A 27,913-nucleotide genomic window follows, 5' to 3' on the forward strand; every position below is an offset into this window, starting at 1 on the left:
TGTGCTTTGTTTCGACTGCTTTGTAGATTGCATTGGCATTTGTTATTTCAGAGAACTGTGGCTTGCAAGAGAAGGGAGGACATCTAGGTTAAATTATCCATGTTTACTGAATTTCCCTAATTAGTTTACTTCCCTCCTTCTCGGGCAATTCAGTGACTAATACTCTATAAACAACTCTACGAACAACTAAATAAATCAGTTGAAGAAATCAAGGGTCATAGATTTTGGCTGTCCTAGGTTTTAAAGACCACAACATATTGTGCGCAGATGTTTGTCTAACTTCTGAGAGGCTTTAGAAAAGTAGAAAGCATAAACCTGAGAATGCAGAAGATTACAACTTTTCTAGGAGGGTTTGGAGAACAAACCAACATAGATTGCCAGAGCATATGAAGTGTGCATGCTTAGCTTAGTTATAATATGGCCTTGAGTTTAGACCTGAATAAACATGGCAGTGTTCTGTCAGCTCCCCTTCAAACATTATGGCCCTTCCCTTGTGGAAAATTTGGTTAGCGATTCAATGGAAGGCTTCCATTTCAAGTCCTCCCTCCCTCCCGAGTTCATCTTTGAAAAAAACATTCATGTGTCTTGGCTTGCGGCCATTTTGGATTTGCTTCTTTTCCCTCTCAGATTAAAGTCAGGTTAGGCGCAGAAGCTCTGAGGCCTTCTAAGGGGGAATTCTTTAATTTCCCATCATGTGCGTGTTCCATCCTCGAATGGCACTGACATGTGGAGGCCTTGCTGTAGGTCAAGGACTTCTTGTTCTTCTTCCATTTCTGCATTGAGCGGACCATTCTCTTGAAGATGAGGTAGAAGATCTCACACACGGTGAGGACAATGCAAAGAGCTGATGCCCCTACCATGAAGTATGTGAAAATCTTCTTCTCAGTAGGCCGAGCAATGTAGCAATCAATCGTATTGGGGCAAGGTTGCAGATCACACTTGACCAGGCGCGGCAGGTCAAAACTGTCCCAAATTCTGTGGAGCAGATAGAGGAAGACGATTTCAATACCCAGCTTGAAGAAGAGTGTCAGGAGGTAAGTCCACCAAAGGCCACCATGTTTCCTTCCAGTGTTGCTATAAAGTTTGGGACAGTTTTCCCCATTTTTTTCCCGGTTCTTCCTTTCTCTGTCCTCACGGTAGGCCACATGCATGATGACGAGCAGAGACGGACAGGTGACAAAAATCAGCTGCAGGGCCCAGAGACGGATATGGGAGATGGGGAAAAAATGATCGTAGCAAACATTGGTGCAACCAGGTTGCCGGTGATTGCAGTCAAAATCCTTCTGCTCATCACCCCACACCCGCTCAGCAGCTACCACGTAAACAAGGACACGAAAAACAAAAACCACAGACAGCCAGATGCGGCCAAAAGCAGTGGAGTATTTGTTCACTCCACTCAACAGGCCCTGTAATGTCTTCCAGTCCATGGCGATAGAAGTTGGAGGCCCAGCTCACGAGCACCTGGAAAGTCAACAGAAGCATACAGTTAAACAAGTTTCCTAGCGTTCAAGTGTTAGGTAACGTTTTAATGTTTACAATCCAACATAATATCTTGAGGGCGTTACTCAGAGCAGTACATATGACCACAGAAAGTAGGTGGGGCTCAAAAAAGTGGGTGGAGCAGAGCAGGAAGGAAAGGCAATTGATATTTAATAGTTTAAGTACGTGCATAAACTAGGGGTGAAATCCAGCAGGTTCTGACAGGTTCTGGAGAACCGGTAGCGGAAATTTTGAGCAGTTCGGAGAACTGGCAAATATACTTCTGGCTGGCCCCAGAGTGGGATGGGAATGGAGATTTTGCAGTATCCTTCCCCTGGAGTGGGGAGGGAATGGAGATTTTGCAGTATCCTTCCCTTGCCACGCCTACCAACCAACACCATGCCCAGCACGCCATGCCCATAGAACCGGTAATAAAAAAAATTGGATTTTACCACTGGCGTAAACTAATGCTCTGCTTTTCTTCCTACCAAAATGTGGTTGAATGGTATATTCACACTGATTGGGGCACCAAAGGTGGAGGGCATCAAAGGGGATGCAAGTTGGTTTCTCATGCTAAGTGTCAAGTTTCGAGGTCGTCTCAAATAAATTGCATTTCAAACAAAGTCTTTGATTAAAACTCCCATTTATTGAGCACGACATTCTAAATCCTGGCTCATCGTAGCCAACACTGACTTCCAGACCCAAAACCCTCCCTTTCCGTTCCCCACTCCCCTGCACTCATTGGCCATCTTCCAAGTCATTCTACCCCTAATCTATTGCTCCAGCTCAAAGGAATTTCCCCCCTCCCACTCCATCTCCTAGGGGATATTATCTCCAGGGAAAATAAGTAGGTGAAAAGTCAAACATCCCTTTCCAGATGCCTCCGCTTCTCCTTCTTATGTCAGCACTACAGTAAATGAAGCTTGAAGTGCTGACACTAAGTTTGATCCAACATATAGATCCTCACTTCACTTTCCTGACAGTAAGAATAATTAATCAGTGGAATGACTTGCCTCCAGAAGTTGTGGGTGCTCCAACACTGGAGGTTTTTAAGATTGGACAACCATTTGTCTGAAATGGTGTAGGGTTTCCTTCTTGAGCAGGGAGTTAGCTAGAAGACCTCCAAGCTCCCTTCCGCTTCTGTTATGTTTCCTTTCAAAATACTGCTGTTCAGATCTCTACCAATGGGTAATTTTGTAAAAATTTCTATCAGAATTATGTAGGAATGGACTGTGGAAGTCATTTCTGCATCAATAGGACAGAAAGACGTTGATAAGAATCCTTGCATGGCCTGTAGGCTGGGTTCACACAATATCCTAAATTCCAAATCCAGGTTTGCACAACATACTAGCAGGGTTCATATTATATACAATACCAAAACACATCATCTAAACGATGGCTTCATGTGCAACATAATTTACACTAGTTGTTAAAATAACTATTGGTTTCCACATAATGTATTAGGTAAAGGTAAAGATTCCCCTTGCACATATGTGCTAGTTGTTCCCAACTCTAGGGGGCCATGCTCATCTCTGTTTCAAAGCCGAAGAGCCAGCACTGTCCAAAGACGCCTCTGTGGTCATGTGGCCAGCATGACTAAATGTCAAAGGTGCACGGAACGCTGTTCCCTTCCCACCAAAGGTGGTCCCGATTTTTCTACTTGCATTTCTTACGTGCTTTCGAACTGCTAGGTTGGCAGAAGCTGGGACAAGTAACGGGAGCTCACCCCGTTACGTGGCACTAGGGATTCGAACTGCTGAACTGCCGACCTTTCGATCGACAAGCTGAGCATCTTAGTCACTGAGCCACCGCGTCCCTACTACCCCATCTCTTTTTAAAAAATTTTTAATGTACTACTCTATCTCTTTTTAGCTCAACCTGAATGTTGTATAACCCTATCTTTCCTTAGAGAACCTCACAGAACTTTATCTAGAACTTTGAAGAACCTGTTGCTTTTTCTAAACATGTGGATCCTTTCTCCTTGCTAGATTCCCCCAATCTTGTGTTTTCTTTCTTCCTTTATCTTTCATATCCTTAACTGCTTAGAATGCAAGGATGTGATTGCTTTTCTGACTGCCACCCATCAATTTTTAAATAATAATAATAATAATAATAATAATAATAATAATAATAATAATAATAATAATGTCTTAACTCATTCAAATATTACTTACTATAGTCAGTTCAAACAAAATACAGTCAGAAAATATGAAATAGAGGGAAACTGTCCCAAACCTTTCGGCTATTTAGTTCACAGCATCCAAGTACACCAAATATGGAGGGTGGGGTACCTTTGCTGACTTATGGACAGTTATGATCCATAAGTGGTTTGAAATTAGGTGGAATGCTATTCCCTTCTGCAATTATGATCCCACTGTTATACTAACTACATCATGATATTATTGACATTCGCTTCTGACAAGATAGAACAATCCTCTTAATATTTTAAATTTCATTCCACATTGTTTTATATTAGTGTTTTTAAAATATGGCTTTTATGTCTTGTTTGTTAACCCCCAGAATTACTTAAAGTGATGCAGGGGTGAAATCCAGCAGGTTCTGACAGGTTCTGGAGAACTGGTAGTGGAAATTTTGAGTAGTTCAGAGAACTGGCAAATACCACCTCTGGCTGGCCCCAGGAGTGGGGTGGGAATCAAGATTTTGCAATATCCTTCCCCTGGAGTGGGGAGGGAATGGGAATTTTGCAGTATCCTTCCCCTGGAGTGGGGTGGGAATGGAGAGTTTGCAGTATCCTTCTCCTGCCATGCCCACCAAGCCACACCCACCAAGCCACGCCACACCCGCTACACCATGTCCACAGAACCGGTACTAAAAAAAATTGGATTTCACACTGGGTAGATGTATATATATATGTGTGTGTGTGTGTGTGTGTGTGTGTGTATGTATTCATTCATTCCAAACCAAGCAGCCTACAAACAAATCACATTCTCTGAAATTATCTCAGCCTCTTTTCTTCTCTGCTTTTATTTCAGGCAGATAGTTTGCTCTGGCTGAAAATGTCGTTGTCACAATATTTATTCACTTGCCCTGGAGATACCTCATTATTCAGCTATTATGTTTAGTTGACTCACAGTTTAGTGGTTTCCCGGCATATCCTTGAAATAATTTATAGGAGTTTCCAAGATCATAGTTGGGGAACGTTTTGACTTGATACACCCTGTTTCCCCGTTCAGCCCAAAAGCACAGCATGGACATATTGCCTACCAAGAGTTTAACTCAGTGGTCCTCAACCTTGCTGACTGGGGAATGTTGGAAGTTGAAGTCCAAATGGCTTAAAGTTGCCAAGGTTGAGAAACACTAGTCTAATTGACTGCTCTTTGGATGTTCGGGTAAAGAATGAAAGGATGTGATTGCTTTCCTGCCTGCCACCCACCTATTTTTTTTAAAAAAAATAATGTCCCCTTAACTCATTCAAAGACAGCTGACCATAATCAGGTCAGACAAAATAGAGTCAAAAAATATGGTTCTAATTTTTCTCCCAAACATAACAAGATAGGTCTAAAAACTATCTACGATGTAGGAGAGCCTAGTTGAGAACTTGCATCAGGCTTCCCCATCCATGATCAATGATCATTCAGGATGAGACAAATGTGTGGTTCTCAATCTTCTTACAAGTTGTTGCCCATTGGGCAAAGAGGAAAATGTACAATACGTTTGTGAAGAAATTGCATTTTAATGAAGTCAGGTTTGAGTTTTGCTCTGGCCTCACCTACTACTCCCAAGTCCTGCTCTGCTGCCCCATTGTGGTAGGGTGGTAGGTAGGTGATGTTGGTGTGCCTGGCAGGGATAAGCAAAGAATGGTGTAAGTGTATGTCAGGAGCATACATTCCCAGCAGGGTCATCCAAGGTGTGAAGGTCATCCCATCTGCCCAGGAAGCAGGTGTCTATATTGGGCAGCAGCAACATAGGAAGATGCTGGAGGTGGGTGATTACTTTAGGGACAATGGCAAAGCCATCAATTCATATCAAAGGTGGGTTTCAGCAGGTTCTGACCGGTTCTAGAGAACTGGTAGCAGAAATTTTGAGTAGTTCGGAGAATTGGTAGTAAAAATTCTGACTGGCCCCACCCCCATCTGTTCTCTGCCTCCCGAGTCCCAGCTGATCAGGAGGAAATGGGGATTTTGCAGCAACCTTCTCCTGAAGTGGGGTGGGAATGGAGATTTTACAGTATCCTTCCCCTGAAGTGGGGTGGGAATGGAGGTTTTACAGCATCCTTCCCCTGGAGTGGGGAAGGAATGGAGATTTTATAGTATCCTTCCCCTGGAGTGGGGTGGGAATGGAGATTTTACAGTATCCTTCCCCTGGAGCAGAATGGGAATGGAGATTTTACAGTATCCTTCCCCTAGAGTGGAGTGGGAATGGAGATTTTGCAATATTCCCTGGAGTGGGGTGGAAATGGAGATTTTACAATATTCTTTCCCTGGAGTGAGGTGGGAATGGAGATTTTACAGTATCCTTCCCCTGCCACACCCACAAAGCCACACCCACAAAGTCATGCCATGCTCACCAAGCCATGCCCACAGAACCGGTAGTAAAAAATTTTGAATCCCACCACTGATTCATACTGTCCAGGGGAAGAATGGTAAGCCACCCGTGTATTTTTACTAAAGAAAGCACATAGACAGAGAATGCAAAGAAGACCTGGAAGACTGGATTAGGGGCAGATCATAGAAAAAAAAATCTATGTGATTGTTGACAACTTGATGGCACATATCCATCCATCTATCCATCCATCCATCTATCCACCCACCCACCCACCCACCCACCCATCCATCCATCCATCCATCCATCCATCCATCCATCCATCCAACCATCCATCCATCCATCCATCTTACCTATTAGTCATCGACTTCAGCCTCCCCAAATTTGCATAGCCTGGTAGAGTCCAGTAAAACTGGAAGGCACCAGTTTGGAGAAGGCTGGTGATGAAAAACACAAAGCTCAAAATTGGATGGCTTAAAATTCTTAGGAGAATTCTTTGGAGAATCACAAAACATTAAGGGCAGTTGAAAGACATGGTTGGCTATTCTTATTTAGCGGGATTTTTCGTTTTTTGTTTTGCCTGCCCGTAATGCAATTCCTTTTTAACTTATCACATCTATCTGATGAAGTCAGTTGAAGCTCACATTATTCCTTTTAATAAACTTCATTAAGTTGATAAAGGTGTTAGCAAACTCTCTTATTATTATTATTATTTTTTTGCCCCCATAAACTATGGGTGTCCTCTTACGAGTCCTACCTAAAGTTCATCTAGGACCTGGGAGGTTTCTGAGATTCTCCTAACATGGATATCTCTGTAGATTTCCAAAGTAAAATCAACACATATTGTAAGAAGTCCTCTGTAGTTACATCAGAATTTTAGATTGAGGCATCTGTCTGTCCGTCCATCCATCCATCCATCCATCCATCCATCCATCCATCCATCCATTGTATTTCTTAACGCTGCCCATCTCCCTCAGAGAGAGGTTCTGGGTGGTGTACAATAAAATCAATAAAGACAACATTAAAAACCAGATTTAAAAGTTTTACAATTATAAAAACAACATTATAAAATTTCAAAAGGTGAAAATTCCAAGTTGGGTGTGTGTGTTATAGTAATATAGGTGGGGATGATTTTTATGGAGCCAGCCAGCATCATGGTTATGTGGACTTCTCTGTCCCCCCACGCTTAGGCCCAAGTTTGCTTCTGCCTCACTTCCTCTTTCTTGCCTTTTCATCTCCCCTCCTTCGCCACCCACTCTTTCCTCTTGGCCCTGTTCTTCTGGCCATTACTGATTTCATCCCACTCTCTGGGTTACGCCTGTCAACGGGGAAGCCTGCTTCCTCTAATTCATCCCAGCAGGCGGCTTCTCCCATCTCTAAGTCAGAACTGGGTGACACATGCCTGCCCACTGTTTCCAGCCCCATCTTGAATGACATTTCCTCTACTTTCTGCTCCTCCTTCTTCATACTTCACGGTATACTAATGCCTCTTCTACGTTCCCCTGACAAAAGCCATTTCTTACATAGCAACCTCTTTGCTTTTAAATTATGTCTTGGATTTTCCTGTGTTTCAGGATCCGTTCCAAGTCTTTTAACTTTGTCTTGCTTGGGATTTAATTACTTTTTTATGCTTTACTTTTATCTTTCTCATCTGTTCCACAGCCTTCTCTTAATGATTATTATTACTTTGGTATTATGATTATTATTACTCTGTTGTTTTTATAAGTACACTGAGAACTTATGTACACAGTTCTTTGTGTGTCCAATCATACTTGACCAATAAAAAATTCTATTCTATTCTATTCTATTCTATTCTATTCTGTTCTGTTCTGTTCTGTTCTGTTCTGTTCTGTTCTGTTCTGTTCTGTTCTGTTCTGCTCTGCTCTGCTCTGCTCTGCTCCATTCCATATTCTATTCTATTCTATTCTATTCCGTTCCGTTCCGTTCCGTTCCGTTCCGTTCCGTTCCGTTCCGTTCCACTCCACTCCACTCCACTCCACTCCACTCCATATTCTATTCTACTCTACTCTACTCTACTCTACTCTACTCTACTCTACTCTACTCTACTCTACTCTACTCTACTCTACTCTACTCTATTCCTGAGGAATGTTCTCAGTTAATATTTGGGGGGGGGGGAAATATTGGACTGCTGTCTATCAGAAATAGTGTAGAGTCTCCTGCTTGGCCATGCGTGTGTATGTGTGTGATTGGACTAGATGATCTACAAGATCCCTTCCAACTCTGTTATTCTGATAAACGTTTATCAGAGTTTCTCTGATCCCTTTCTTGTGAAGAAGGGATCTTTTTTCTACTCATTATTGGTGTCTAGTATTGGCCATTCCAGCTAGCTAACTCCTTGGCAACTTTGCCCAACTGGCACTCTGCCCGTCCTTATTGTAATTTGCCTGTCAAATCTTGGTTTCTGAAGAAGTCATAGAGGGAAAACAATGAAACCCATTCCAGGTAAGAGAATGTTTGCTCAATAAATTTGACCTCATGCCCACTCACTGCCACTTGACTCAATTGGAATTGTCAAGTGACAACATTAGTATTATCACAATTATTTTATTGAGCGTCCAATATGGGCTGCTTCTAAGCTGTTCATGGATGAAAGCAACATAATATTCTTTTATAGATTGCTTCACATATTTTATTAAGCTGTGGTTGATTTAACCTGCCAAAAAGAAATTTAGCTCATAAACTGAGCTAAGCAACTGGGTCATGGTTTGTTCAAGCATAGTTAGCTGAACAAACTGCAATTTTTTGGATATACGTAATACACTGAGTCATGGATGTCCAATCCTTTGGCTTCCGTGGGCTGCATTGAGTGAAGATGAATTGTCTTGGGCCACATACAAAATATATGATATAATTAATGCATATAAATAACAAACATAGGTTTGCCATCACGGGCTAGGATGTGGCGTGATCTGTGAACCTAACTCTATACTTCAGTCTAACTCCAACTGCTTAATTTTTCCATGGTCTCCTGCAATTGTATGTTGAATAGGGATTTGAGATGCAAACATAAATATATCATTGAAGTTCTGGCCAGCCACATAAAGGTAAAGTTCTCAACTTACAACCAGTTTAGCATCAGGGGTGAAATGCTCCCGGTTCAGACCAGATCGCGCAATCTGGTAGCGATGGAGGTGGGTGGTTCGGAGAACCGGTAGCAAAAATCCCTGCCCCACCCCACGATTGCCCAGCTGAGCCACGCAATCATCAGAGGCTTTTTTTTTTTATTTTTAAAAGCATTTTTTCTACAACCTCTTTGGCGGAAAAAATGCTTTCAAAAGTAAAAAAAAAAAAAGCCTCTGATGATCGTGCGGCTCAGTGCGGACCGTCAGAGGCTTTTAAAAGCATTTTTTCTACAACCTCTTCAGCCAAAGAGGTTATAGAAAAAATGTTTTTAAAAGGAAAAAAAGCCTCTGCTGATCAGGCAAGTCAGCTGGGATCGTCAGAGGCTTTAAAAGCATTTTTTTTACAACCTCTTCGAAGAGGTTGTAGAAAAAATGGTTTTAAAAGTAAAAAAAAAAAAAAAGAAGTTGGCCACGCCCACTCAGTCATATTACCCTCCCCTCCACCAAGCCACACCCACAGAACCAGTAGTAATAAATTTTACATTTCACCCCTGGTTTAGTGACTGTTCAATCTTACAACAGCACTAAAAAAATGACTTATGTCCACTTTTCACAATTTATGTCCATTATATCTTGTGGTCACGTGATCAAAAATTGGACGCTTGGCAACTGGCGTATTTATGCAGGTTGCGGTGTCCCAGGTCATGTGATCCCTTTTTGCGATCTTTTGACAAGCAAAGTCAATGGGGAACCATTTAACAACCAAGTTACTAACTTAACAACTGCAGTAAATTCACTTAATAAGCATGGCAAGAATGGTTGTAAAATGGGGCAAAACTCACTCAGCTGCTATTTTGCTTACCAATGGACATTTTGGGTTCAGCTGTGGTCATAAACCGAGGACTCTTTATATATATTCCAACTTTATATTCCAAAGTTCAGTTCACTCAGGTTTTGCCAGAATAGCAACTCTTCTTAGCTAGGAAATCCTGCTTATGTTTTGGGAGCTGTCCGGTTCCCCTTTCTCTCCTTTAATTGTGGTGCTTGTGAGCAATTAGATCTAAGTTTTTTTTGGTGCATCTGCAAAGAACCCATCAAACAGGTGAAGCAGCTTGTATTTTGACTGTAGGTTTCCTACCATTTTTTTCCCCAACTGACATTTAAAAAAAAAAAAGTTTCCTAAAACAACCTAAGACTGTGCAAAATTACAACAGTGTTTCCTGAGATTTCAACCAGAAATGGATTATCTGGATTTTTGTCTAGCTGCTCAGGAATTTCCTGAGTATCAAGAGACAATCGTGGTCTCCATACATGATGTTAGATTAATTTTAAAATCATTGTTTCTTGAAGAAACCTTAATGGCTTGTTTTAGGGCTAATACATATGTGAAAGATGGGTTAGAAAGTTAACGAACAATAACAATAAAAATAAGGCTAAGCCTATTTGATTCAACCTGCTGAATCTTAAACCCAGTTAACATATAAATTGGTATATAAATTGGAATAATAAATAAATAAACAAACAAACAAAACAAAACAAAACATGTAATCCAGAGGTGCTATTCAGCAGGTTCTGACCAGTTCTGGAGAACCAGTAGCGGAAATTTTGAGTAGTTTGGAGAACCAGTAGTAAAAATTCTGACTGGCCCCACCCCCATCTATTCTCTGCCTCCCAAGTCCCAGCTGATCAGGAGGAAATGCGGATTTTGCAGTAACCTTACCCTGGAGTGGGGTGGGAATGGAGTTTTTGCAGTATCCTTCCCCTGCCATGCCTACCAAGTCATGCCCACCAAGCCATGTCACGCCCATCAAACCAAGCCCACAGAACCGGTAGTAAAAAAAATGAATCCCACCACCGGCAAGGACCTGTTATATGTCACTTTTTTTCACGGCTGTTGCAACTTCAAACACCGAATGAATGGCTGTAAGCTGAGGACTACCTGTATGCAGGGAATGCACACAAAGGAGAACCCCCAAGATTGCTGGTTCATCTTGGCATCTCATATAGGAAGGAAAAGATCCCATCTGCCTCCTGTTTACATATTGGTCCCTTTTATCCAGTTTTTTCCTTAACTTTTCATGTTTTAGTTTTTAACATTTGATGTAGTTAAGGTTCTACTAGTAATTGTTTTATATTACCAGTTACAAGTCATGTAGTCAGTAAATGACAATATTTACAATAAATAAATTTAATGAATAAAAGGGGTTTGCCTTCCCTTATCTGCCACTCATCAGATGCACTGAAGTTCAATGCCCCAAATCTCTAGACAGCAGGACTACATGGACTGTGGAGAGTAAGGCATTAAAAGGGTCAGCCCTGGATCCCAAGGAGAGAGAGAGAAAAAAAACCAACATCTATAGGTGTCTGTCTCCTTTCTCCATTATGATTACAGATGCCTCATACATCTGCTCTATATAATAACCAGGCAGCAGAGATGAAAGGACCACACCTTCCCCATCTTTCAAAGGCCTCCTTTTGCTTTTTGTTTTGAAAGGTTATGTAAGTGACCGGCTGATTTCAAACTCAAAGAAAACCATATTTGAGCAGGGAATAGCTTGAAAACTTTTTGGTGAACCTTAAACCATAAATACATAAACTCCAGAAGCAAAGGAAGGAAGGAAGGAAGGAAGAAGGAAGGAAGGAAGGAAGGAAGGAAGGAAGGAAGGAAGGAAGGAAGGAAGGAAGGAAGGAAGAATGAAAGAATGAAAGGAAGGTAGAAAGGAAGGAAGGAAGAAAGAAAGAATAAAAGGAAGAAAGGAAGAAAGGGAGAAAGGGAGAAAGGAAGGAAGGAAGGAAGAAAGAAAGGAAGAAAGAAAGAATGAAAGGAAGAAGGAATGAATGAAAGGAAGAAAAGAAAGGAAGAAAGAAAGAATGAAAGGAAGAAGGAATGAATGAAAGGAAGAAAAGAAAGAAAATGAAAGGAAGAAAGGAAGAATGAAAAGAAGAAAATGAAAGGAAGAAAGGTATAATGAAAGGAAGGAAGAAAGGAAGAAAGAATGAAAGAAAGAATGAATGAAAGGAAGGAAGGAAGGAAGAATGAATGAAAGGAGGAAAGAATGAAAGGAAGAAAAGAAGAAAGAATGAAAGGGAAGGAAGGAAGGAAGAATGAAAGGAAGAAAATGAAAGGAAGAAAGGAAGAATGAAAAGAAGAAAATGAAAGGAAGAAAGGAAGAATGAAAGGAAGGAAGAAAGGAAGAAAGGAAGAAAGAAAGGAAGGAAGGAAGGAAGAAAGAGATAACAGAATCCGGGCAGAACATTTTTCCTTTTGGACTTGATTTTATCCACCCATTTTAATTTTTCTGCTTTCATACAGTAGAGCTTTCAAAAATGGCATTCTTCCCTCACCTTCCCATTGATATAATCTATTCTCCCTTATTCTCTTGCTGGTTGAGGTTAAGCAGGCCTCCTTCTGCAAGTAATAAACTGACCTGGGGGAGGTTTATATATGCTCTTCAAAAGAAACAGGAAAAACAAGACACTCTTGCCTCCCCCCCCCTCCTTCTGTAAGTAATAAACTAACTTGTAACTCGTGGTTCTCAACATTCCCCTTTGAATTCCCATAAATGAACAAAGACACAATGTTTTCCATACAATCAATCCTTCCACGGAGAAAGCTAGCATACAAACGCAGCCTTCTCCCCAACAGATTAGTTTTCTCTCTGCATGGATTTCTTTCCCCCATGTGATAACTGGATTCTGCATAATCCAAGAACCGTATAATATTATTAATTGATCAATTAAGTTCCATGTTACTTAGTTCAAAGGACAATCAAAGTAAAGGGTTACAAAGTAAACCTTTTGCAAATTTAGGTCCTGCTTGGCATTGAAGCCTAGCACCCGAAATTGCATTCTAAAATGTCTAGGCCAGAAAAACCAAAAAACCAAACTGGATTACAAATCGGGAATTTGGAGTCTTGGAACGGCTGAACTCCAAGATTTTTCTACTGTAGATTTTGCATTTCTGTGTTAAACAATAAGTCATTAATAATTTTTCTTGGCTCATTCTAGGAAAAATGTGTCTCTTTCCAAAACATTTCCATGACCTCTGAACAAATTTTACTTGCTATGTCTTTTAGGCTGTCGTCCATTTGAGGCAGTTAGATGCATTTTTTTTTTTAAAAAAAGAAGTCTGAAGATCTTTAAAGGTAAAGTTTCCCCTTGCACATATGTGGTAGTCCTTCCTGACCCTTGGGGGCGGTGCTCATCTCCGTTTCAAAGCCGAAGAGCCAGCGCTGTCCGAAGACATCTCCGTGGACATTTGGCTGGCATGACTCAATGCCAAAGGCGCACGGAACGCTGTTTCCTTCCCACCAAAGGCGGTCCCTATTTTTCTACTTGCATTTTTTTACGTGCTTTTGAACTGCTAGGTTGGCAGAAGGAAAAGGTTGGGAAAAGGAACGGGAGCTCATCCCGTTATGTGGCACTAGAGATTTGAACCGCTGAACTGCTGACCTTTCGATCGACAAGCTCAGAGTCTTAGCCACTGAGCCACCGCATCCCTTGAACATCTGTAGAGCACCCATATTGTCACATTTTTTTTGATACTAAAATAGAAGTATATGTGGTTCAAGCAGATAAGGTTAAATTGGTCTGTGGCTACTGAGAAAAACTTCTTGAAATGGTTCTTGAAATTTTGCTTTGCCATGGCCTCGATAGGTAGGAAAGTAAATGGCAGCAAAAAAGTAATCGTAGAAATAGTAGTAGTAATTTTCTCTCCTTTTTTCTCTGATCCTCCTTCCTTCCTTCCTTCCTTCCTTCCTTCCTTCCTTCCTTCCTTCCTTCCTTCCTTCCTTCCTTCCTTCCTTCCTTCCTTCCTCAAAATCAATCACCCTTCCTTTTATTAAAGATAGTTTTCATCAGAGCCTGCAGTGCAGACATCCCTGCAAGAAAATAGGACGTAAGAACTTGTCAGCTGCTACTGCTGCTGCCTGAAACATAGCCACTGTATATAGAGAAAGCAAGGCAGGAGAGTGAAAATGTTGGCAGCCATGTGGTTTCACTGGCCAGACAGAAGAATGCAAGAAGCTATCCAATACTACTGAACAGCTCTTGAATCATGCCTAATTTTCTTTATTTTTTCTTGTCCATATTGACGTGGCTGTGCTGTTCTTTTAAGGCATTGACGGACAACTTCAGATGGCATTCTTGATAGGGGTCTTAAAGTCCCCTGCTTTGCCAGCTGCAGTTAATAGATCTTTCTGCTGGAACTGATCTGGCTTCCCACCAATTTGGCCAAACGTCAGCTTTTCAATGCAACAGTTTGTAAATCTGATCTATCAGAGGTGGGTTTCAGCAGGTTCTGAAGCGGAAATTTTGAGTAGTTTGGAGAACCGGTAGTAAAAATTCTGACTGGCCCCACCCCCATCTATTCTCTGCCTCCGGAGTCCCAGCTGATTGAGAGGAAATGGAGATTTTACAGTATCCTTCCCCTGCCACGCCCACCAAGCCACGCCCACCAAGCCATGCCATGCCCACCAAGCCACACCCACCAAACCGGTAGTAAAAATTTTTGAAACCCAGCACTGTGATCCATGGTTTCCTTTGCACTTCATGGCTACTCCACATATGGCACAATACTATATTTTATGTGTTGGGAAGTCAAAAGGTGCATCATATGTTCTGGGAGGCAACAGCAGAATGTGTGTGCGTGCCTGTGCATGTATGTTTGTGCATGGGTGTTTTGGAGGGGGATGTTTGGCACGAGGACTTTGCTTTGCTTTAAAAAAAACCTTAGGAGGCCAGTCCTGCTAGCGGTTTAATAGCATCATCCAGCCATAGAAGTAGTCCTCGACTTACAACCACAATTGAGCCCAAAATTTCTGTTGTTAAGCAAGACATCTGTTCAGTGAGCCTTGCCCCATTTTATGACTTTCTTGCTACAGTTGTTAAATGAATCACTGCAGTTACCGTGTTTCCCCCCAAAATAAGACCTTGTCTTATATTTTTTTTGAACCCTGAAAGAAGCCCTTGGCCTTATTGCCATGTGCTCAAAAGCCCGATTGGGTTTATTATCAGGGGATGTCTTATTCTGGGGGAAACAGGGTACAATTCCCATCATTAGCTGTCTTTCGCTTTTCCTTCCTTCCTTCCTTCCTTCCTTCCTTCCTTCCTTCCTTCCTTCCTTCCTTCCTTCCTTCCTTCCCTCCCTCCCTCCCTTGCTCCCTCCTTCCTTCCTTCCTTCCTTCCTTCCTTCCTTCCTTCCTTCCTTCCTCTCGCCAGCCAGCCAGCCAGCATTTCCAATGTCTTATAGATATATTGGACTACCATGTTTACCTGAAAATAAGACCCTGTCTTATATTTTTTTGAACCCTGAAATAAGCGCTTGGCCTTATTGCCATGCGCTCAAAAGCCCGATTGGGCTTATTATCAGGGGATGTCTTATTTTGGGGGAAACAGGGTAGTAGCCTGGCTGCTAAGTGAATCTGGCTTCCCTTATTGACTTTGCTGGTCAGAAGGGTGCAAAAGGGGATCCTGTGACTTTGGGACATAGCAGAGGTCATAAATAAGCACCACTTGCTAAGCTTCTGAATTTTGATCACATGATCATCTGCATGCTGCAAAGATTGTAACTGTGAAAAATGGTCCTATGTCACATTAACGTGAAGTGTTAATACCACTTTATAATGCCTTGGTAAGGCCACACTTGGAATACTGCATCCAGTTTTGGTCGCCACGATGTAAAATAGATGTTGAGACTCTAGAAAGAGTGCAGAGAAGAGCAACAAAGATGATTAAGGGACTGGAGGCTAAAAAATATGAAGAATGGTTGCAGGAACTGGGTATGTCTAGTTTAATGAAAAGAAGGACCAGGGGAGACATGATAGAAGTCTTCCAATATCTCAGGGGCTGCCACAAAGAAGAGGGAGGCAAACTATTCTCCAAAGCATCTGAGGGTAGAACTAGAAGCCATGGGTAGAAACTAATCAAGGACAGAAGCAACTTAGAACTAAGGACAGTTAGAAGAATTAATCAGTGGAACAACTTGCCTCCAGAAGTCGTAAATGCTCCAACACTGGAAGTTTTTAAGAAGATGTTGGATAACCACTTGTCTGAAGTAGTGTAGGGTTTCCTGCCTGGGCAGGGGGTTGGACTAGAAGACCTCCAAGGTCCCTTCCAACTCTGTTATTCTATTTCTGTTACTGTTTTCAGTGCCACTGTAACTTTGAATTGTAACTAAATGAACTGTTGTAAGTTCATTTGTTGTACTTTATTGTTGTAGGCAGGCAGCCTTCAGATGGCCACCCTGATCAGTCAGAGGCAAATGCTATGGATTTTGCATGTTGCCCACTTCAAACTGGTGAAAAGAATGAGTCTGGTTTCTGCCCATTAGAGGTCTAAAAGTGATGACGGAAAAAAAAATTAGGCATTGTCGCATGGTTGCCAACTCTGCTGTATAAAGGGGACGGTTTATTTATTTATTTATTCCCATTTATATGTCCTCATTTTATGTGTTTATGGCTATGTTTTGCTTATTTATTTCCTTTTATTTGTGCCAATTCTTGTTTCCTTGTACTTGTTGACAAATAGCATATTTTTTTGAGTATAAGATGCACCTATTTCCCCCCAAAAAAGAGGGTGAAAATCTGGGTGCGTCTTATACTCCGAATGTAGCTTCTCAATCGGAGGTTTCAGGGGCTAAAAAAAGCAACAGAAACGAAGCTTCAGAAAAGAAGCCCCCAAACAAAGCTTCAAAAAAAGAAGCCCCCAAACAGAGCTTCAGAAAAGAAGCCCCCAAACAAAGCTTCAGAGGTTTTTTTTCTGAAGCTCTATTTCGGAGGCTTTCAGAGGCAGAAAAAAAAGCAAGGCACAGAGCTCACAACCAAGGAACCTGTTGCTAAAATTCACCTCTGGGAACAGCTGATTGGGGGTATTCTGGGAGACCGATTCACTTGCCAATCAGCTTTTTTCTTATTTTCCTCCCCAAAAACTAAGGTGCGTCTTATACTCCAAAAAATACGGTAAACAAATAAATAAATATGGTTAAAATGGTGGATTTAGCACTGGGATGACCCTGATTTCAATCTATACTAAGTTGAGGAAGTTCACTGGGAGCTTTTGGGTGAATGGCTCTCTATCCTTAGTCTCTTGGTCAGCCCTTTGAAGTTGCCCAGATAGGATATCAAACCCATGAATAATAACACACGTTATGGGAAGGTTGCAGTAAAAGAGTCTTGCAAGTCTGAAAACACGACTCCCCTCCTTTGCCTTTGCCTTCCAGAGAGGATGTTTGTTTGTTTGTTTGTTTATTAAATGGATACACCACCCTTCTCACTGATAGGGTGACTCTGCGATCCTTTCTGAGATGCCTTCTCCATCCCCATTCCTTTCCGGAGAACTAGGGAAGATATTAATCAATTAATCAACCAATTGATTAAATTGAATTGATATGTCTCCATCTTACTGATAAGGTGACTCTGGGTCCTTTCTGAGATGCCTTCTCCATTCCCGTTCCTTTCTGGAGAACTAGGGAGGATACTAGTTAATCAATTAATAATGAATTCATTGATTAATTAAGTGGATGTGCCACCATCTCACTGAGAAGGGGACTCTGAGATCCTTTGTGAGATGCTTTCTCCACCCACGTTCCTTTCCAGAGGACTAGGGAGGATCACTTCTGAAATGCTTTCTTCATGCCTTTTCCTTCTATGGACTGACATGGACTCTTGTCTGACACTTGCCCTGGCTGCAACTCTTCCTCCTGTCTCCCAAGCTTATTTTGACAGCCCATGACATCCTCTCTGTCTTAGCCCAAGAATTATTGTTGTGATGTAATCAAGGGGTTGGAATGGTAGCAGGGAGCTCCAAACTCTTAGTCCTTCCTAAACCACAGAACCTCTCGGCCAATCCTTCACTTTAATCCTAGGAGTTAGGATTGGACGACAGTGAACAGCTTGAACTAGGAGTGGAGAGACCCAGAGGTGGGCTGCTGGGGATTCACAGGCGTTTGGGAGAACCTCTAGCTAAGATTCTGTGAAGTTCGGAGAACCTCCAAATCCCACTCCTGGCTGGCCCCGCCCTCCCCACCCCACCCCTCCCAGGAGTCCCTACATGGCCTGTTTTGGATGCAGGTAAGTGAAGGACATGCACAGAGGTCCAAGGAGGGTGAAAAATGGGCCTACTGGAAGTTTGAGAAGGGGCCCATTTCTGGCCTCCAGAGGGCTTCTGGAGCCTGGGGAGGCCATTTTCGCCCTCCCGGAGGCTCGAGGAAAGCCTCCAAAGCCTGGGGAGGGCAAAAATGGCCCCCACTGTGGTGCAGGAGCCTGACTACGCCACACCCACCATGGCCATGCCCACCCAGCAACTGGGCAGAGAACCCCTTGCTAAAATTTTTGAAGCCTATCCCAGAGAGTGACAGTGTTCTGTGAGCCTTTGGCGTTTAGTCATGCCAGCCACATGACCACGGAGACATCTTCGGACAGCACTGGCTCTTCGGCTTTGAAACGGAGATGAGCACCGCCCCTAGAGTCAGGAACGACTAGCACATATGTGCAAGGGGAACTTTTACCTTATTTATTAAAGGCACCTCTACAAAGTCATTAGTTCTTGCCTATTTTAACTATCCATAACTGCACTGTGAAGGATGTATCTATTTATATGTCCAAAGAATCTCTTGTTCTCTCATGATATTCAGGGTTCTCCAGAGTATTGATCCTCCCACAGGGTTAGGATGAAATGTTTGGGGATCAATGAACAATCTGAAGCTTCATAAAAGGGTCAACTGGCTGAAGAACTGGGAGTTCCCTGTCTACACCCTCTTATTCCAACAGTCAAAAGTTCAGCAATTTTCATGACGCCGTTAACAGATAACTTAGGCACTGTAACATATTCCCTACCAATCTGATATCTAAAGTCACCTAGTCATATTCTTCATCTCAGTTTCTGTAACCGGAATTTATATTTTAAATGCAATAGGCAGTCCTACCTCCTGGTTTGAATACCTGGAGTACAACTCAATCATTTCTGTGGAGATTATCTTTCAGAATGTTGATTATATTTAAGTGAATCTAGGGGCTCTTATGCAGCCGGATAATAGATTCTCGAGCTCGCCTTTAATGCATTATATTTCAATATACCTTTGAGAGACTTATTTCAGAACACAACATTTTATATTCTCCATACGGAACATATTTACATCTCGGATAGATGCATTAAAAATATGGTTGTGCAAATATGTTTGTCCCCATTTTTTCTGAACGGTTTCATTTGGCTTTGGCAGCTATCCTGCACAGAATCTCACGAGCCATTAATTATCGAAGGTGGTGTCAGGTACTAAATAACTATGGTGCATTTGACCGAAAATGTTAGCGCGAGGGAAGGAAATCAGTGTTTCTCCACCCAATGGTTAACAGTTAGGAGGAGAGCCATGCTGCCCTTCTCTTCCTTGATGACTCATTTTCTTGGCTCAAATTTTGTTTGGACTAAAATGCCTGAGAAGCACCAACACAGATACATTTGTCAGCTAGGAATGCCAAGCAGGCAGAAAACAGCTGGATCTAAGCCTTTAGCAGTAGCACCGACTACAAAAATACGCAGGTAGAGATAACCGCGATGAATCCAACTGCAGATGGAGGCACAGGAATGGCCTCTGTAGCAAAAACACCGCTGTCCATTATTCTTCCGCCTGACTACAATCCCCACAATGGTTGCAAAAGCTGATGAGAGTTAGCAGAGATGGCTAAATTGGCTGCTTTGCTAAAATAATAATAATAAAAAACACAATTACTTTTGTTTCTACTTGGAAACCGTTTCTGCACTTTGTGCTTGAGGCGGGAAAAAAAGAAACTTTGATTCTGGATTTTACTGATTAGATAGATCTGTTGTTATAGAAATGGCTGGTTTATACTATTATGTAAAAGTGAAAAGTTGGGGTTTAATGTTACTATCTTATTCTACTGCATCAAAGGGAGTTGGAAGTCAATGCCTTTTCTTTCTTTTCCCCTTCTTTTCTACACTGTTTTCTTCCCATTTCCCTCCCCTATTTTTCCTATTATTTGCTTTTGTACTTTTGTATTTTATATAATAGAGGGATGCGGTGGCTTAGTGGTTAAGACGCTGAGCTCGTCGATCGAAAGGTCGGCAGTTCAGCGTTTCGAATCCCTAGTGCCGCATAATGGAGTGAGCTCCCGTTACTTGTCCCAGCTTCTGCCAGCCTAGCAGTTTGAAAGCACATAAAAAATGCAAGTAGAAAAATAGGGACCACCTTTGGTGGGAAGGAAACAGCGTTCCGTGAGCCTTTGGCATTTAGTCCTACCGGCCACATGACCATGGAGACATCTTCGGACAGTGCTGGCTCTTCGGCTTTGAAACAGAGATGAGCACCGGTTCCTAGAGCCAGGAACGACTAGCACATATGTGCGAGGGGAACCTTTACCTTTATTGTATATAATAAACTAAAAAAAAAGGATAAAACATGTTTTTCTGCCTGCTGTATGGTTGAAGCAGCCATGTTTAGAACCGCCGAAGGTTAAAAGTGGCTCTGCTTTTAACAGCAAGGTCCCAAATGTGCAGCAATGGAGCCCAGCCCTTGTCAAGGGCTGCCACTCTGTCTTTCTTTAAAGACACGATCAAATGCAGAAATTTGGATGTAGGAACCTGGCTGATGTCCTGAACTAAAATCCACTACTGGAATTAAGCAGTTCAGTTGACATCGGTGGTTCTCCCTCATCATTATATTTCTTCACCAAGCTCTAGAACCTGCAAACAGTTGCTTCTTTTAAGAGATACCTGTCTTCTACCCTCTCCAAAGCCTGTTTGTAACAGGACTTCGACATCTGCATTCCAAGAAGTTCTGAAATGGGAGTTCCCAGGGGGGGGGCAGGGAATGTGCGTATTGCAGGTGATCTCTCAGTCTAATGCGTGAGATTAAAAGGAAGATATTAACCTCTTTACTGCTGGGATACTTAGAAACTACCTGCTAAAATGAACTGGCTTTAGATGTTGTTCTGAGCGACAATCTAGGTGTGTTGGTTGGCTTTGGCCCAGAGGTGGGTTTCAGCAAGTTCTGACCAGTTCTGGAGAACCGGTAGCGGAAATTTTGAGTAGTTCGGAGAACCAGTAGTAAAAATTCTGACTGGCCCCACCTCCATCTATTCTCTGCCTCCCGAGTCCCAGCTGATCGGGAGGAAATGGGGATTTTGCAGTGTCCTTCCCCTGCCACACCCACCAAGCAATGCCATGCCCATCAATCCACACCCACAGAACCGGTAGTAAAATTTTTTGAAACCTACCACTGCTTTGGCCTAGTGCAGTGATGGCTAACCTTTTTGCTATCACGTGCCAAAAGTGGGGGGAGTGCGGAGTGGTCATGCGCGTGCGTGCCCATACCCATAATTCAATGTGCCCCACCCCCCACGCATGTGCATGCGAAACCCCCCCCCCCCTATGCTCGCCCCGCTTTTGGCACGTGATGGCACGGTGGGCCCAGGAGGCCCATTTTTCACTCTTTCCAGGCTCCAGAGCCTTTCTAGGAGCCTGGGGAGGGTGAAAATGGCCTTCCCCATCTCCCGGAGGCTCTCCAGAGTCCGAAAACAGCCTGTTTGCCAACTTCCGGTGGCCCCGGAAGGCCCAAAAATCAGTTGGTAGAGCTGAGCTTGCATGCCCACTGATTTGGCTCTGCATGCCACCTGTGGCACACATGCCATAGGTTCGCCACCATGAGCCTAGTGTGTTTTGTGAATCTAGCCAATTGTGTTCTAATGTTTAAATTATGGTTAGGGTGATATGGCTTGATGTGATGCATAAACCTGGTTGCGCTCTATTTAAAACCCGGCTGCCATGTTTCTTAATCCTATTGCATCACAGAGGGCTGGGAAAATATTTACAGACCCCTTGCATCCTGGACATAAATTGTTTCAATTCCTACCCTCAAAAAGACACTATAGAGCACTGCACACCAGAACAAGTAGGCACAAGAACATCACTCTGCTAAACAAATAATTCCCTCAACACTATCAAATTATTTACTAAATTGGCACTACTATTAATCTTCTCATCGTCTCATTGTTCCCATCACCCATCTCCTCCCACTTATGACTGTATGGCTGTAATTTTGTTGTTTGTGTCCTTACGATTTATATTGATATTGTTTCCTGATTGCTTATTTGTACCCTATGACTATCATTAAGTGTTGTACCTTATGATTCTTGATGAATGTATCTTTTCTTTTATGTACACTGAGAGCATATGCACCAAAGACAAATTCCTTGTGTGTCCAATCACACTTGGCCAATAAAGAATTCTATTCTATTCTATTCTATTCTATTCTATTCTATTCTATTCTATTCTATTCTATTCTATTCTATTCTATTCTATTCCTGGATTGGTTAATCCAAACTGAGATCTAATGAACAGAGAAACGTGGTTACAAATTGTGTTCCAACGGTAGACTCTGGTTAGATTCAATTCTTTTACTTAATCATTGTGTGATTAACTTGTTTGAGGTGTAGCTTGTTGTGTGAAGCTAACTTACCATGGCTTGTATGTCTTTATTTAGGCATTGTATGTTGTTTGAATCAGAACGTATCCAATGTTGACTGCTCTTGGAAGCTAAACAAAGCAGATCCTGATTAGGTTTTAGTCAGGGAACCCTTTGGGATGTACAGATTTGTGTGCCAAACTAGGAAGTTGAAAAAGTAACCTCAAAGAAGGTAATTTCTAGTGTTTCTGTCAATAAACCTACATGCATGGATCCATGTAAATGATGCAGATGACATCAATGTAGGCGGAATGGCCAAATGCACATGTATAATAGCAGTGGTGAAATGTAAAATTCGTTACTACCGGTTCTGTGGGCCTGGCTTATTTTGGGGTAATGTGACTGGGTGGGCGTGGCCAACTTTTTTTTTTTAACTTTTGAAAGCATGTTTTCTACAACCTCTTCGGCCGAAGAAGCTGTAAAAAAAAAGCTTTTAAAAGGCTCTGACGATCCCAGCTGAGCCGCAGAGTGGGGAGGGAATGGGGATTTTGCAGTATCCTTCCTCTGCCACACCCAACAAACCACGTTCACAGAACCGGTAGTAAAAAAAAATTGAATTCCACCACTGGCCTGACCTACTCTCCAAAGCACCGGAGGGCAGGAGATGAAGTAATGGATGAAAGATCATTAAAGAGAGGTCCAACTTAAAAGTAAAGAGAAATTTCCTGACAAAACAATTACTAAGTGGAATGGCTTACCTCCAGAAATTTTGGGTGCTTCATCACTGGAGGTTTTGAAGAAGAGACTGGACGCCATTTGTCCAGAATAGTATAGGGGTCTCCTGCTTGAACAGGGAGTTGGCTAGAAGATCTCTAAGGTCCCTTTCAACCCTATTATTCTATATTCTATGTCCTAACTCACCAGCAGTTGAGTTTTCATGGAGACTTAATACAATAATATTAACTCTGATGTGTGTGTGTGGTGGTTTTTTTTTTTGGCAATGCTGAGAATTTCTTGAACAAACTGAATTATGGCCCTAACAGAAGTCGGATTATAATTTCCCCCAAAATCCCGAAAGCTGAAGAAGTAAACCAAGATGCAGGCCAAAACAATTGTCAGGTTCTGAAGCAAGCCCCCATATCCTTGTGACCAACCTAAGTAGTCCTCAATTTACAACCATTCACTTAGCGACCTTTTGAAGTTACAACGGTACTAAACAAAGTGACTTTCAACGGGTCCTTCCACTTGCAGCATCCCCATGGTCATGTGATCAAAATTAGGGGGCCTGGCAACTGGCATGTACGTATGAGGGTTGCAGCTTCCTCGGGTCATGGGTTCGCTCTTTGAGACCTTCCCAGCTGCGTCCAATAAGTGTAAGTCAATGGGAGAACCCGTATTTGCTTAAAAGTCATTAACAACTGCAGTGATTCACTTAATAACCATGCCAATTTTTTTTTTATTTTATTTTTTTTGTAAAAGTAGACGAGACTCACTTAATCATCATCTTGCTTAGCAATGGAAATTCTGGCCCCGATTGTGGTTGTAAATTGAGGAGTCTTCCAATACTTGAGGGGCTCACACAGAGAGAAGGAAGGGGGTCAAGCTGTTTTCCAAAGCACCTGAAGGCCAGAGAAGGAATAATGGATGGAAACTGACCAAAGAGAGATTCAACCTAGAAATGAGGAGGAACTTTCTGACAGTGAGAACAATCAACCCATGGAACAGAAGTTGCGTTCAGAAGTTGTGGGAGCTTCATCACTGGAGGCTTTCAAGAAAAGACTGGACTGCCCTTTGTCAGAAATGGTGTAGGGTCTCCTGCTCGAGCAGGGGGTTGGACTAGATGACCTATAAAGTCCCTTCCAACTCTGTTAATCTGTTATCTGAGGCCCCGCAGTAATGATCCTGTCTGGGTGGCTGTTGGAAGCATTTCCAGCCATGCAACATGCTGCTGCTGCAACAGCCACCAGATTTACTGACGTAGACAAAAAATAATTGAAAGGCCTTAGCTCAGTGGTGCTGTACCTGCCTTGTACCTCAAAGGTGATAGGTTAAGTTCTGGCACCCTGACCTTTTCAGAGACTTCTGCTCAAACTTTCAGAGAGTCACTGCCATGATTGCAAATATCACCGAGACATCACGAATGGAGGCTAAAGTAATCTTTTAATTTTCAGCCCGTCTCCTTGCAAATGAAAAACTTGCACACATAGAGTTCAACAGTCTGGAATTTCCCTCTCTTTATGGCTACTTTGCCTAACAATCTTTAGCCAAAACAATAAATAAAGTTTTGGATTCTCCAACACTGGAGGTTTTAAATAAAAATTAAAAAAAATGGAGGGAAGCATTCAAAAAAAGAAATCCTTCTGAATCTCGCGCCTACGGATTGACCAAACAATGAATTTCTCTCTCTGGATTAATTCCGACACTTGCAAAAGCACTTTCTTTGGAACAGTAATAATCTCTCGGGGACCCCCGTTTTGAATGCCCACCTAAAACCAATGTGACTGAATTACATCACAAATGGTTCCCCACCCTTGGCTAGGACCAACAGCTGGCTGGAGAGTTGAAGTCCACAAGTCTTAAAGCTGCCAAGTTTGAAGACCTTTGGGGTAGGACTTTGATCAGGATGCTGAACCTACCATTTTTGCAGATGTTGACACTTCCCACTGAATAACCCTGTTTGTAATGGTTGGTTTCGCAGGATGTATTCAGCCAAGACAAAACAAGCCAGTTTAGGATGGCATGGTACAAAAATCCAGTTCAAAGGATCCCATTTCCTTGAAACCCCTGAGCTTGCAAGTTCATCTTACTCTATTACATGTGATTTTCAGTCCTCACATCAAGTTCTCTCTGAAAAGTTATTTCCTGGGTGTATTTTAGAGGCTAAATAAACAATTATGCAGAATGTTTTGGTGGTTGCAACGTCTGAGAATTCTGAGAGTTGAAGTCCACAAGTCTTAAAGCTGCCAAGTTTGAAGACCTCTGACTTAAGCCAACGACCACCCCATTTGACAGTTCTCAGTCATTCCTTCTTACCACCGTCCACCCCCTGGTGCTCCCTGCAGCAAGACAGGTACGGCAGGAAGTGTCTCCTTTTTCTCCCCACGCCGAAAAGCAGCTGCCCTACCTTCATTAAACTGCAGAAGCTTTGGGAGATCACGTTTTGGGTTTCCTACTCCAGGAACTGCTTTTATTTTTTTTTCTCCTCTCTTTGTCTAGTTGCTACCTTCCTTTACAAGCCAGTGCATTTCAAAAGCCAAGGTATTTACAAGAGTATATACATTGGCTGCAAAAGGAGAAAGAAAATTAACTCCTTCTTCTCCGTGCCTGCCTACCTCCTTTCCTTTTCTTCTTTTTTTTTGGGTTGCATTTTTACAATTAAAGAAATCTTACTCACAGCTTATGCATAACTGTGACCATTTACATACCATAACATTCCAATTCAAATACATTCTATACATTTTTACATTTTAATTCTACTTCTATTTCGTCTATTTCTTTTCCATTTTTCTGTTCTCAATCCAGTCGTACCACTTCTCCCATATTGCATAGTATTCTGAATCTATTTGTCCTTTCAGTTCAATTGTCAATTTGTCCATTTCTGCACAATCAAATATTTTTTTAAGTACTAAGCCTTCGGAAGGTATGTTTATATTTCTCCAGCATTGTGCGAAAGCTATCCTTACTGCGTTTATTATATGTAAAATGATATATATTATTCTTTTGTCATATTTTCTTTTAATTATCCTTAGGAGAAATAGTTCTGGAGTGTATTCTATCTGAAGTCCTGTTAATTCCTGTAACCACCTGTGTATTTTCTTCCAGCATTTTTTCGTTTCAGGGCACAACCACCAAGTATGATAGAAGGTACCTTGTTTTTCTGCCTACCCCCTTTCCATCTCCATCAGATCACACACATTTTGCTTTTCCCCCCCTGTGCCGGTATTAAATTTACTACTGCTACTACAACTAATTTTAAAACGAAGGCAGTTTACTGAATGGAGAACTTGATGATTGCCATTCAGCTCCACGGGATTGATGGAAAGTTAACCATTCCGATGACTGCACAATTAAAGTCGATTTTTCTACCTGCTTGCCTGCCTGCTTTTCATTCCTATCAGGTCACACACGTCCTTTACACGTCCTTTTTATTCTGGCTAGCATTAAATTTACTACTACTACTACGGCTGCTTCTAATTTTAAAAGAAAGGCAATTTGCTGTATGGAGAACCTGATAATTGCTACCCAACACCGAAAGACGGATGGCCAAGTCGCCATTCAGACGCCTGATGCACAATTAAGCCTGATTTCTGTACATCGAGACATTTCGTCTTTTCCTTCTGTCTCTTGGTGGAAGAACTAACCTTGTGCTTAGCTTCAGTTCTTTAAAGTGTTTTAACTTCAGTGGCCTCCTATTCTGTAAAAAGCCAAGGAGATAAAACAACAACTGAATTGCCTTCATTGCTCCTTAAACCCCCAGCCTCCAAGCCCCTTTTCAGCTCAGTTTTTGAAGTTCATAAGGCACTAGAGCACCGAGGAGGCTTAAGGAGATCAGCAGGACGAAGCGAGAGGCACTTCCTGGTTACAGACGTTAAAGCACCTTGCTTTTTCCTGACATTTCTTATCTGAAGCCAACTCTGCGAAGCAAGTTGTGTTTTAATTTGCTGTTCAGCAACTGAACCCACCAAACTATTTCGTCTTGGGGTCCTAAGTAGTATTAAGAATCTGTTATGGGTAGTCTTTACCTCTGGGTGCTGAAAATGCCTACTCAGACTGCTGGTTGCTTGAACAAGCAATATGATTTTATTATCCACTGAGATTATACCTACACATCATGATTAATTCATTTTGTACTAGGAAAATATTCCCAGTAATCTCTGATCAGGGTTAAAGAGTTGGCACCTGGTCGATCTCTCCTGGTTGCAAACAATGAATACTTCCAAATCTATCTATCTATCTATATATATATATTAAAGAAAAACTCTACTGAGAGAGTCTATCTCTCCATCTTCCGAAACTCGCGTCCGTCCACCAGTAAGAAGGGAAATTCTACTCACCAACTTCTTCAAAGCTTCTTTGGCCTTTCCTCAGATTGGCCAGCCTCCCCACCCCCCACAAGAAAAGCAGAGATTTCTTCTTCTTTGTGGCAGCTCTCCTGAAATCTCAAGAGTTTAAGCCATGAAACTTTCTCCTTGTCCTGCATGAAAAAAGCACCGGAGGAATCCAACTCATGGCACTGTAATGAGATGCCTTATTTTGTGTGAGCAATAGGGTGTGGTCTCAATTTTCTTGAGTTGTGCAAGGAGAAAGGAATTCTCTCTGTGTGGCGAAGGGGGGGGGCAAGTCAGATTTTTATTTGGCTGGTTTTTACAACCAATCTGATTGTATCTGTCTTAGATCTTGGACAGAGGTTGATTGCCATAAGAAAGGACACAGC

General features: G+C 42.1%; 1 protein-coding gene across 1 annotated transcript; it reads right to left on the reverse strand.

Moving 5' to 3' along the window:
• Positions 1-623: 623 nt before the first annotated feature.
• Positions 624-27,671, reverse strand: LOC139321022 (gap junction beta-3 protein-like). Its single transcript, XM_070949626.1, has 2 exons — positions 27,534-27,671; positions 624-1,461 (listed from the first exon to the last, which is right to left on the reverse strand). The coding sequence occupies exon 2, from the start codon at positions 1,425-1,427 to the stop codon at positions 624-626; it is 804 nt and encodes a 267-aa protein (XP_070805727.1). The 5' UTR covers positions 1,428-1,461; positions 27,534-27,671.
• Between the last annotated feature and the right edge of the window lie 242 nt (positions 27,672-27,913).

Source organism: Pituophis catenifer, unplaced genomic scaffold (genome assembly GCF_029215685.1).
Source record: "Pituophis catenifer annectens isolate HBS135680 unplaced genomic scaffold, rPitCat1.0.hap2 SCAF_9, whole genome shotgun sequence".
Lineage (NCBI taxonomy): Eukaryota > Metazoa > Chordata > Lepidosauria > Squamata > Colubridae > Pituophis > Pituophis catenifer.

Bases quoted from the DNA above. Each gene is read 5' to 3' on its own strand.
- LOC139321022 (XM_070949626.1), bottom strand. From the start codon at position 1,427: ATGGACTGGAAGACATTACAGGGCCTGTTGAGTGGAGTGAACAAATAC.